General features: G+C 28.7%; 1 protein-coding gene across 1 annotated transcript in view; it reads right to left on the bottom strand.

Annotated features, from left to right (window-relative positions):
* Sec24AB (Protein transport protein Sec24AB) overlaps positions 1-12,213 on the bottom strand; it is a gene marked incomplete at its 5' end in the record, with an annotated part of 40,707 nt that extends 28,494 nt beyond the window's left edge. The window contains 7 exon segments of the mRNA XM_067044714.1: positions 678-909; positions 2,096-2,205; positions 4,615-4,741; positions 4,840-4,942; positions 8,949-9,064; positions 11,432-11,554; positions 12,085-12,213. Of these exon segments, the coding sequence (XP_066900815.1) occupies positions 678-909; positions 2,096-2,205; positions 4,615-4,741; positions 4,840-4,942; positions 8,949-9,064; positions 11,432-11,554; positions 12,085-12,213 (940 nt within the window).
* Between the last annotated feature and the right edge of the window lie 1,348 nt (positions 12,214-13,561).

The following is a 13,561-nucleotide window of genomic DNA, read 5'->3' as shown; positions in this document are numbered from 1 at the left end:
TATTTTTATTAAAAAAATTAACAATCCATTCAATTAATACAAATTGGGAGGAAATAGAAAAAAAAAAGCTGATAGTAAATACAAATAAAAAAAATAACGTTAATACTATAATGTAATTTTGTTTTCATTACTTTATTAAATTAATTAGAAAAAGTTTCAGAATAGACAGAAATGTGTTTCCGTGTCAAGAGAGGTAGAAAATAATTTTTAAAATTATTCACAGATGTGCATTTTATGGAAGGTTTTTATGCCCTAGACTTGTGTAGTATTAATAGAATAAGAGCAAAATCAGATATTTACTAATTAGGTTTAGTCTTTTTTATGAGAAAAAAAAAAAAGAAAAAAATTTAAATATAAATAGTGAGTGGTAGGAAACCACAGTATGTTTGGAAAATCAGTTAGTTAAAATATTTCTTTACTTGTAATTAGCTTGCTGCCATTTAATATATCCTTAGTGAAACTAATTGAAAAAGTTTAAATGACATATTTGGCTCTGGTACATGTGTTCCAGAGTAACCTACTAAAGGGTTAAAATAGAATTTATATGAAAGGTGTGAGATAATTTGCCAAAGATTATATCTTTAAAATTAATAAAAATAGATTTCATGTTTCAAATACTTAAAAAAAAATTATAATATTTATTTACTAATTGCTACATGTCCAGAAGAAAATCTTACCATCTATATCCACGACTACCATCTGATGTGGTTGAGCCTGGGTATCGGCAAGGCTGTAATAGTGGACCGCAGAGTCGTACGTAATGAAAGCAACGGCAGTTCTTGAATCGCCCGGCAGTGCCTCCAGCTGGGAAAGGAGGCAATCGCAAAAAATACGCAAGTAACCGCTATCAATTGCCAGTCTAGAAACATCCAATACAAATACGTATGCTGCTGGTTGTGGTGGTCGTACCTGTTATAATAAATTAATTGTCAGGTATAACAAATTCATATAATACAGCAATCAGAATATTTAAATATAATTAGTATTGGAATATTAATAATTGATCTTTTGTGACAGATTGTAGGAATATAATCCGGAAGGTAAGGAAAAAAAAGATTCACAAATAGTAAAAACTATTAATTACTAACCAATAATAAATATTCAGGATCATCTTTCTACAATAAATCTAATTAAATATAAATTATTAGTATATAGATAAATTATAAATTAATATAGATTAATTAAAGAACTCCTTCTAAAAGGTTCTAACCAGAGCTGGGCAAAAACTAGTTATAAATAAAGCTAAGACTAAATTGTCATGGATACAAATTTTAGTTATGAATGGTTAATTGATAAATAAACACTGTATCAATGATAATTTATTTATAGTTAAATATAACCAATTTGTTACAAAAGAGAACACAAATAGTTAACAACTATTTACTTGCCATTATACTATTTATTATACATTATATATACTATTTATTATACATTATATATACTATTTATTATACATTATATCACTATTTATTTGGCAAATAAGTAGTTAACTATTTTTGTTCTCTTTTGACCACATCCCTGACCATCTTCTTAATAATTCAAAATATTTTTCAATTTTTCATAGCATTTAGGACAGATTCATCACTATCTCTTTAAAAAATGATGGTTATGTTTCCATAAATGTGACCTTTGTATGTTTTGTGCTTACACAGGTATAGCCTTTTTTCATTTCTGTGGCGGCCCACAAAATAAAAACTTGATCCTCCACCATGGTTAGAATAGATTACCAGCAGATAAACCCTCCCTCCATATGTACCAAATGACCAGAAAGGGGGTTATAAAAGAAAGTTTATTATTGTGTGAAGCGGAGAAGGTGTAAGGATGAACGAGTTCCCTACCCCTACAGGGAAATTCATTTTAGACTTACTAAAATTATGAATTTAGACATGTATCTTCATTAAATACATAATTTAAATTTTATACAAAGTTTCATTACGGAGCTGTCCACGTACATACAAAATAGACCATTTTGAGAGGCTTAATTATTAGCATTCAGGGAACTTAAAAACGTATAGTTTTGTTGAAAAACTACATATACACTTTTAGAGGCAAGGGAAAATGAAAATTCCATAAACAAAAAACATTATCATTTTACCATGTATTCCGATGGGGCTATGAATTCTATTGTAGCAGATTTTATTTCAGGTCGTCTTGTTGGGTCTCCATAAGTCTTCGTTAGTGGGTCATATTGAAATTCTTCTGGTACTGTAAATGAATTAAGTAACATTAGAGAAGGAAAACTCAAAATTTGAAGCTGATACAAATATTTAAATTCTATTTATTACTATCATGATCATGTGTAATATGTTTTATCTCAGTTACTAAATTGATAGTGAACTGATTAAATAAAATATGTAAGAATTTTTCAAAAGAAAAGTTTTTGAAAGGGATCACAATTTTTATTAATTTTTTTCAATGAATTTCAAAACAACAGTTACCCCACTAAGGATTAACTGATATAAAATAATTTTTATTTAAAAAGATTATTCGATAACAGTTACCCCATTATAGGATAACTTTGGTAGATGAATCTTTATGTAAAAAGATTATTCGATAACAGTTACTCCATTATAGGATAATTATTATAGATGAATTTTTATTTTAAAAGATTATTTGATAACAGTTACCCCATTAAGGGATAACTGTTATAAAAGAATTTTTATTTAAAAAGATTACTAGATAACAGTTACCTTCCCCCTTATCCCGTTAAGGGATAACTGTTATAAATTGCTCTTTAAAATATTTGGGTTTAATTTTTTAAGAAAAGATAGTCGGAGGTAAGGTAAGCAGAGAATAAAAATAAGTAAAATTAATTTTATTAATGTTAATATTTTATCCAGAATGTCAGGGTTAAGAACAAAAAACAAGATAACAACCACAATGAATAAAAAATAAATATGAATATGGTCATGGTATATAAATATGAAGATCTTCTCTAATCAAAAAATAAAACAGTGTAACTAGAAAATAACAAATAATATAGGTATATAAGTAGTATATTATCATTACTTATTTCACTTTTATATTTAATTAATTAGGTTTATGTTTTCTTTCTCATTCTTAATTTCAATTTTAAATAATTTTCATCTTTTACATACATTAAAAATATGATATATTTGTTCTTGACGGTGGATATATGGATATATAAGAAGATATACAGAATAAGTATAATAATAAGTAAAATATAAATAAGATTAAAAAAAATTATGAAAATGTAGTGATATAAAAATTATTAAAAAGGGGAGAAAAGAAAAAATGATATAAATATGAAAATCCGGTATTATACATTTTCTTCCATACTACTTATTTACTTACAATATTTTTTAATTTCTTACTTGCTTTTATTTTTTATTCATTATCGTTCTTGTCTTATTTTGAACTTAGCTTCTGACGAAGGCCTGCAATTCTAGCCAGAACATTGGTAATATTTTTTTAAGTTAATTACCTTGGCATATAATGTCTTCAAAAATATAAATTTGTGCTATTTTAAATAAAAAATATGGTGCTAAAGTTAATTAACAAGATTTGAAACAATGTATTTACACCGAATTGATAGAATTTTAGAAAAACACAATTATTGAATACAAAAAAAAGTTGTGATTTTTTTAAAAATTAATTCAAAAGACAAAGACAATATTTATCTGTAGTTAGTTCTAAAACAATGGAAACTGAAGACAAATGTGTGGATGTAGTACAAGCATCCTTTGATTGGTGCCCAAAAACCGAGACCTGATGGAAAGGCTACAAATTCAGGCCAATTTGTACCAGCCAATCCATATAACACATCCCCACGCATGCACAAGCGCAAATTTGTTATTGTTTGGCAAACGTATAACAGCACCTTTAGGCAGGGTATTTTGATTTAGAGGGCGATGGAATAACAGCCACAGTTATCTTGATAAACCTTTTATAACTTCCCCTCTCTTTGGAGTTTTGAGTCTTTAAATTGTACTATAATGTTTAATTAAAATTCTTGTTCCTGAAGATGGCGTATTAGCCAAAATATTGAACATTTTTACAAATTAATATTGGTGAAATATATTTACTTATAGAATTACCAATTTACTTTCACCACAAATTAATTTCATAAAATAGCTGCAATTAATGTTTTTAATTAACCTGCATTAAATTAGGATTACACCTGCCTGTTTCATAAGGGACCCCAATATAGTAAGTCAGAACAAAGATCAAAACCAAAGATGGGAGTTCAGGTTGATCGTTTAGCGCAATTACCATTTATTTGAACATTTTTTTCAAAATTCACATATAATGATATATTGATAATCTTTTTTTTTTTTTGTCACAAAAGCACTGTGGCCAATAAGGCCTGTTCTACGCCAATAACATTACGAGAATGTTGAAATTAGCACCACAATATTGTGGTGAGCTCATTAGAGCTTAAGGTTTGAAGAATCTTAGTAGACTTGAGGGATTGATCAGCTCTCACTGCTTGGGATCCACCACATGGTCTGCCCAAACAGCGCAGACCTCAAGCCCGCAAATTGGTCATAACAACATACTATATGGTATGTCGTTTCATCAAATATCCTTAAAAATTACTAACACTATATTTTTCTAAAAATAACATTAGAATATAGATAAATATGTACTTACAATCATTAACCCTGAAGCAGAGATTACACTTCCAGTGCTTCGAGTCAACAAAGAATACAAAAGGATTTATATATGTCCTACACGCTCTACATCGCACTATCACCGTACACTGGATTACCGACAGTTGCTAAAATAATAAATATAGTGTCACATATATGATAAAGTAAAAATTATTACATTTCTTAAAAGAGAATAAAGAAAAATACATAATTCAGAACAACTTACATTCAGGTCTTTGAATGGGTGGATTAAGACACCGAGGGGAAGCCTAGATTTATCGAGGAGCGATTTGGTCTCAGGTATTTTGGTCAGTGTACATCTGAATATTCTGTATTAAAAAAAAAAAATGTTAAAGCCACTATCAGTTTTTAATGAGAAGAAATACTAACCTGAAATTATTTAATATTAAATATAATTATTTAATTATCTAATCTGAAATCATTTAAAATAAGGTGAAAATTCTTACTTAATATTTAGATTAATTACATCAGACAATATCATATCACATTTTTGTATTGATGCATATTGGGAGACCAGCTTTCAGTGTCCAGAGCTATAAATACGTTGACGTTGATAAAAAATATGACATGAAACTTTCTGAGGTAGTTAACCTACATATTAAGTAAAACTTTAAACAGTACATTTAACTGCTATCAATTAAGATAGTTCTAGTTTTAAAGTTCTGATATTAAAGTGAAGAAAAATGTGCTTCTAAACTCAACTACAGCGCCATATACGATTGTTTACTTCCAAGTTGGAAGATTATGGAAGATGGTCAAAAAAGGTATTTCAAAATTGTATAAAAACTATATATCATACCAACGTTTCATCCCACTTTACAGGGCTAAAAACAAGATACAAAATACTAAAAAAAAGAGTTAACTATGATAGGACTATAATATGATATAAAAAATATTTTGAAAATTATATAAAAATAAGCAACACAAATTAAAAGAAAATTGAAATAAGATGAACAGACTCAAGTAAAAATAATATATAATAAGAATAAAATGCACAGACACAAATCTATGAAGACACAAAGGACCTAGGAACAGAAATAAGGATCAGGAGACTGAAATTCCACAGACACATTGTAAGAATAGCCTCGGAAATACTAAACAAGAAAATATTCCAAAAAAAATCCGAGGATACATCAGGCAAATGAAGGAAGAAATAGAAAGATTAGGAATAATGCACCAGAACAGAGAAATATATGGGAAAAGACTGAAGGAAATCAAGGTTCTTGTGGGAAGGAGTAATTTGAAAAAGGGGGTCACATGGACAGAAGAAATAAAACAAAGGCACACAGAGATAATGAGGGAAAAATGGAAGGAAAGGAAAAACAAAAACAAGAGAGAAACCAAAAGTAATAATATTTGCATGGTCTCTAAGGGTGTTCCGTGAAAAAAAAAAAAAAATTTACAGATGGAGTAACATATAGTAAAATAAAAAATTATTTTAAAAACATAAATAGAATTTTATATAGTTTTCACTTAGTTCTCAGATCTAAAATATAGTTTTGAATATTAAAAGGTTAAATATTAAATAGACATGAGAATTTATATTTTATTATAGAAAATATTATAGACTCTTTTCTCAGGGCATGTTTCTAGGTAACCAGAACAAACATTTTTTCCACTAACACTTAATTTAAAATAATATCTCTTTGAAAAATGTATTTAATTTTAGTCATTTGAACAAAACTAACCCATTACATAGAATCTTCTTTTGATGATTTTCTCAACAAACTAACACTGACTGTAGGCAATCTTTCTGCAAACGAACACTAACGAATAAAGCATTGGTCCTTTAACAGTTTTTTACTCTCAATCCACCGAAGAGTGTGTGTGGCGATCCAAACAAGGAGTCCTTATTCTTCTTAGGTGACTCTTCTATGTCCTCTTTTTCAAGATGTCCGCCCTTGAGCAAGATAAGAGATGATGAAGACCTTCTCATCCAGGAAACATCATTCCCCGCCCGCGCCTAGGCAACGAATCATCTCCAAAAACCAAGTTTTCTTCCTTCCCCTTCTCGGTGTTAGCTCTTGACATCGATTGTAGCACTACGGTTTCGAGTTTTTCCCAATGATTTCCTTTATGAACATTAATCTTTAACACTTATTCTTGACTTATATTTTTTCTTAAATTTACTGTAACTACAATTATGATGGGAAGTTAAATAAAGTTTAAAGTATATGAGTCTGTTCAACATGGCCACGATTCAACAAACTTTTTGTAGGACTCGCGCCATATGGCTTTGCACGATATCTTTTGTGACTGCGTATTTTATTGATGAAAATTGGTTAGCTTGCTTTTAGGTTTAATACTACAAATAAACATATTGAAATGATAAATCACATAAAACCTACTAAAAATCATTTATATATAAAAAATGACTATTTACTCATAAAAGATGATATTACAAAACACAAGTAAAATTAACAACAAATATGGTAGAAACGTAAAGAATTAATAAAGAAGGAAATAAGTCAAAAATTTGTATCCATTTTTGTCTCAACACTTTATTTTTCACCAGTCCAGCGTTTCGGCCATTCTAGCCATCCTCAAGGACATCTAAATATTTAACAGCTTATATTATATCTTCATTTTTAACACTTATAACAACAGCATTATTCACTATATAATATAACATATCTTCAATATATTTCTTCCTCACATTAATTTAAAGTTTCTTTTGCAGGCTAATTAATGTGAGGAAGAAATATATTGAAGGTATGTTATATTATATAGTGAATAATTTTGTTGTTATAAGTGTTAAAAATGAAGATATAATATAAGCTGTTAAATATTTAGATGTCCTTGAGGATGGCTAGAATGGCCGAAACGTTGGACTGGTGAAAAATAAAGTGTTGAGACAAAAATGGATACAAATTTTTGATTTATTTAATAAATAATTACCTTGTCTCAAGAAATTGAAATAATATAATTGAAGGAAATAAGGTAAATATATGACGGGATGGTAAATAAATCAAAGGGGAAAATAAAGAGAAATAATCGACAAATCAATATAAATGCTACAAATGAGAGTTATATTTAGGATTGCCCCAGGAAGGTTATAGACTTTACTGATTTTTTCGGTTAAAAAAAAAGTTATTGATAAAATTAAGCATTTTTAGTATGTAGCTCAGAAAGTATATCTTTGTTTCCATGGTTATTATATACCAATCAATTTGTTTCTTTCCGAACAATAATACTGATTCTATTAAATGAATTTTTATCCAATAAAAATTACAAAAACATATTTAGGATTTCAGTAAAGTAAAGTAAAAAAATAATTGTTTTATGAAAAAGCAGATCATATTTGTTTATAATGTCATCTGAAACGTTTAAATGCCACTTTTCAAAGAAATAAAAAATTAGAAATTTTCCACCATGATTCAATTAGAGGATTTTTTTTCTTCTTCTGGTGACCTTTATTCATACCATTGTTTATAACTCCTCTGCATTTCATCCAATTTTAACGTTAATAGAACCGCTGTTGCTTAGAAAGCTGAATTTCAGCTGTTTTAAAACAGCATGTTAACCTAAATTAACATCATTTAGGTTTAATGCCCACATAAGAGCGAAATATCAGTATTAAATAAAGAAAAACTTTTTAAATATTTTATTTTATCCCTCCGGGTCTAATTTGTTTAATTAGATCCGGTTCTTGCCCTTTGGTGCAGTTTATAGAACCCTAAACCACTCCCAAGTTTTGTGTAGATAGGTTGAGTCTTGTTAAAGTTATTTCTATTTTTTTATCATATAATTTTATTATATAATGTTATTTACTGCTGTAAACTAATTATATTGATATACATCAAACTGCTATATTCATTTATATCAAACTTTCAATTATATTCAATCAATCAAACTAAATCCCTAGATCTAGCAACTATGAAGCATTGCTGGGTCTGCTAGTATGATATAAAATTATAACAAGGTATTATAACCATATAAAAGCAGGAAATATTGTATTTCCTGTTATTATCACTTAACATTTTATTGTAGTACTTATCATCTTATGATCCTATTCTAGTTTACAATAAATACTTTTTTTAGTCTTTTTATCCCTGACGAAGACCTGCAAATTGAAATTATGAAATGTTGGTATATAACAAATAATTCCGATGGTTGGGGGTGCAGTCAGCAGAAATTCATCTGTGCTAACGTTTCGACCTGAATATCCACGACCATCTTCTCATATAAATCTATAAATACAGCTCATTGATAAATAATTCTATACTATTTTGAGCTACCTTTTTTTTGGTTGCCACACAGAGCATTTTCTTTCATTGTTTACTTCGAAGGTACATAATTATAAATAATACTCACTCGGGGCTAACTTTCGTAGAATCATAGTACTCCTGAGAAAGGCGAACAGGAGGAGCTTCGACCCTAGTAGGTGGCAAAATATCACGACTTTTCATCAAGTCCACTGTATCCCTTCCCTGAAAAGAAAATCAAATTGTAAAAGAGAATTTATTTTTTTAATATTCCATATTGAGGTAAGTAACTCATATATAAAGGGTATTTCCAGTACAATTTTTGTAATTAAAGGACTTGATCGTGAAACATGGTATCTGATATTTATTACGAATTGAAGTTTTTGGTTTCGCCAGATTTATATAAATTAGTAATAAATTTATAAAAATCTGGTATATAATTTTGAAAGAATTTTCAGGAAGTTCATATTTTAAAAACAATAATGTTGTTAGTAAATTATGGTTAATTGACTCCAGGTTTATGGTGAAATATTGCAATTAACAAATAGTTTAACATTGTTAAAATTTTCATATAATCTGTTACCATGTTTTATGACCACCAAATGACTTAATTTTGATTTGGTTTTCACTGGTCTCTTTTGAGAATATTGTTAATTTTTTAACCTTTTCCAGAGCATGTAATTCCGGAATATCCAATGGGATGTAGACATTTTTTTAAATAGATTTTGATAGCATATCAAATTTTAAGCTTTAAGGTTTTATCAGATCCATCCTTAAGGTATAAATCACTAAAAGCTGTAAATTTATTTTGCAGTTTTTGATGAAATGGAAATTTAATAAACTTGAGGGACAAAATAATATCATAATTCAAATTCAAAAAGAGAAAAAAAAAATGCATGATTTGAGACATTTATTTATTTTGGCTTCATTACTATAACACACATTTGACTTTCCTCATCTATTCGATGTAACCCAATTTATGTCAGATTTATATGGAAAATTGATTTCTAGCGTTTTGGTTCTTTAAGCTTATTCAATTTTCCAAATTGTTTGCACGTCATTGTTAAAAACTGTAAAAAAATGTTGCATTTAAGCCTTCTGGACATGTCGGATCTAAAAATTCCACAAATAATAGAGATAAGGAGGCTGAACATATATAGTAAAACTTGATGTGAAGGGGCACTACAGACAGAAATTTGCTAATTCCAAATAGATCTAGTAATAATAAGAAATTTCGAAACTAAGTAGAAACAGACAAGTAAGGGTTTCTTACTAAAGGAAATAATTTTATGTTATGGCTTATAAATATTGATTTGTTGGGTTTTGATGTTTAAGGAGTGAATAGAGAAATGTAATAAGGAAGTAACTGATACTGGAAGGTTTATTATTTCTTAGGGGGTGTTGAAAAGAAGAGATAAAGCCAATTTAACAATATTAAATTCATTTTAATATAGCATTATTATATTCATCAATAGCTTACGATCGTTAGGTTGCTACTTGGTTCCAATATATTTTAGTCCAAGGTAGAACCTCAAGAGGCTGCAACCAAAACTACGTACTAAACAGAGACAAGACAAAAAATGAGCATTGCCTTCAAAGTGCACCATGAACTTATAAACTGCAGCTATAACTGACTAACAATACAAGTCAAGTATCTTGCCCCACTTCTTGAACATGCAACCTTCGCATACTGTCTCATCTCCAATATTAGTTCTGTCATTAAAAGATTTCATCATAGAAAGATAATAAAAATGTAATATAAACATACCGTATTTGAAAATTACAATAGGCATTTCGCTAAGGGTTTCAAAATTATAATAAGTTTAAGAGTTTATTCTTATGTGTTAGACAGGGAATTTATGCTATATAGCGCCACAACACAACCCAGTAAACAGAGCAGTAACTATTAATAATAAGTGTCCGTAGGTAATAATAATAAAAGTAATATAAAGGGATAATGGCTAATTTATTAAATATATACATAATGGCTAATTTATTAAATATATACATAATGGCTAATTTATTAAATTGATTTGACAATATAATAATATAAGCCCCTATGACCCATGGGTTCAGTACTTTGTAAGGAAGCACTCTTTTTAGAACAAGTGATTTTTCAAAATCATGTTCAACCGCCAGGTTTTTTTTACGATTAAGGGTACCACTTAATGAGGCTGGATGGATCTTAGAAGAGCTCCATAACATGCAGGGTTGACTCACAGCTACAGTGTTATGGAAAATAATTATCTACCCAGCCGCATTCGAACCTATTTAACCATATACATTTATTTAGATATATAAGGAAATTAAATTTATTCAACTATATAGAAATAAAGCCAATTTTACTTAATTTAATATGTGTGCTTTTGGGAGCTCCAAAGATAAATCTTATAAAGCAATTCATAAAACGTTTTAATTTCCTTTCAAGTTCATAAATGAGTCCCATATATGCCAGGCAAACATAATCAAAGTGAGATAAAATAAGAAAGAAGATAAATAATTGATGGGTTTCTAAAGGAAAGGATTGGTGTAGTCAATGGAACTGTTCAAGGATAATGTTATGTAGACAATAATGAATAAAAATCAACATACCCATATTTTATTAAAACCAAGTTGAGAAACGCTAAGGTGCGACATCTGGTTAGCAAGTTCATCCCCGCTGGGGTAATAGCCACCACCCATCGTTTGGCTGTAAGGGGGTAACCCAGTGTTGTTCTGAAAACAATAATCAGTTTTTCAAAGGGTTATACTACTATATGTAACAGTGTTTGAGAAATTAAACCACTCTTAAAACTTCTGCCAGCATTTGATTATCAATATGATAACGTTTCAGACTCCTGTCCATTTCATATTGATAATTAAATAATGGCAGAAGTTATAAGACTGGTTTAATTTCGCAGAGATGGTTATATATAAATAAATAATTTTCCTTGAACATCATTGTTTTTCTTTAATTAATTTTTAAATAACGCTCATAATTGATGGTCAACAATATGCAAACAACGTACTTTTTATGTATAAAATATCTTTTACAATATGGGAAGAAGGCCGGGGGTGTGATCCACACCCCTGACCATCTCCTAATATCGAATCTACAGTCAACTATTAACAACTCATTAATAGAATATGATGTATCGAGGGCTTAGAGACACACAAATATTACAATACATAATATTATTATTATATTTAACTCTATGTTGGGTATAATATTTGCCATTAGATAAATAAACTTATTCTAACTTTACCTGAGGGTGGGAATAAGTTGGATATTGTTGATATGGTGGTGGAGGGTAGCCCCTGGGCTTAACTGGCGCTGGTGGTCTCGGCGCCACTCGAGGTGGTTGTTGTTGTTGCTGCTGCTGCTGTTGCTGTTGCTGTTGTTGAGGTTGCATAGGTTGATAGTATCCTCCGCCATCGGGTAGTTTAGGTCTTGTTACTTGTGAAGTAGCTGGTTCCTAATAATTATAAATGAATAAATCATCAAGCTCATATATTAATGAACAGACGAAATGCTTGTAATTTTGAAAGAATAAAAGGTACCATTATCAATATGATAACAAAGAAATAAAAAGTCAAATCTAAATTTGAATAAAAATTTTGTTATCACGGACTTTATTATATTTACTACTGTCAGAGATATTCTTCAAAGATTAATATTTGGTACAATAAATTCTTGGTAAGAGGGCAACTTGAATCACAATAATCACCCGATGACAAAGACATTTTTATCAGTGATAGTGGCATACTTTTACAAGGGAATAGATAAAATCATCATAGATTAAAGAATTGATTAAATATATTTATATTTTATTTTACAAATGAAAATAAAATCAATGAATATCATTCTTTAAAGTGAATTAAAATAAAAATTAGTTTCTCCAAACTTTCAATTTGATGACAATAGTTATTCAATCTTGATCATTTTATGATAAACAATTAAATAGTATATACTATCAAGGCAGGTCTACACCAAAATGTTACCAGTAAAATTGTTATTAATGTTGGTAACATTTATATTAATAAAATTTTGATGTATACTATTTCGTGGTCAATAGTGAAATTTCATTAACATTGCTATTCCTAACAAAAATTAAAAATATTTTCAACAAAACCAACGTTTTATGTAAAAATGACAATGAAAAATGATTTGTGTCAAATTTTTAAGAAAACTGAAATTGTAGTGGCATCTAGAGTGGGGTAACAAGTACTATCAAAAGGTGATATCGTTTACACAGATGTATTTTAAGTAATCTTTATTTCAAAGTTCTCGGAATCGAAATTTTTCAATTTCATTTAACGTTGTTCTTTAATTCAACTTTTGACCGAGAACAATTATTTTCCCTAAACGGGTTGCACAGTTAATTTTGGAATAACAGAAATATTTTTGTCTAACAATTTTTATCAAATTTTTCTAATCTAAATATGTTATTCTAAGTGAACCATTAAAATTCAATTTTCTATGTTCATGTGATTACACAAATAAAGTAAACGCACTATTTTTTTGTGATTATATTTAACCAAGCTCATTTCTCTGTTTCTACGTAGCACCAGTTAGCAGAATTTTTAATGCGTATATTAATATAAAATTAAGAAAATTGTAAATTATTATAATCAAATATTGTTTTGAACAATACTAATTTCTGTTAGTTGCAAGAAAATTAAAAGATATATTAAAATACAAATACTTTTGTATTATGGAAGTATGGTTCCAATTTTTTTCAT

The sequence above is a fragment of the Halyomorpha halys genome, unplaced genomic scaffold (genome assembly GCF_000696795.3).
Source record: "Halyomorpha halys isolate HHAL.00 unplaced genomic scaffold, Hhal_1.1 Scaffold323.1, whole genome shotgun sequence".
NCBI lineage: Eukaryota > Metazoa > Arthropoda > Insecta > Hemiptera > Pentatomidae > Halyomorpha > Halyomorpha halys.
The sequence above is the reverse complement of the archived record's forward strand: the minus strand, read 5'-3'. Positions and strand labels throughout refer to the sequence as shown.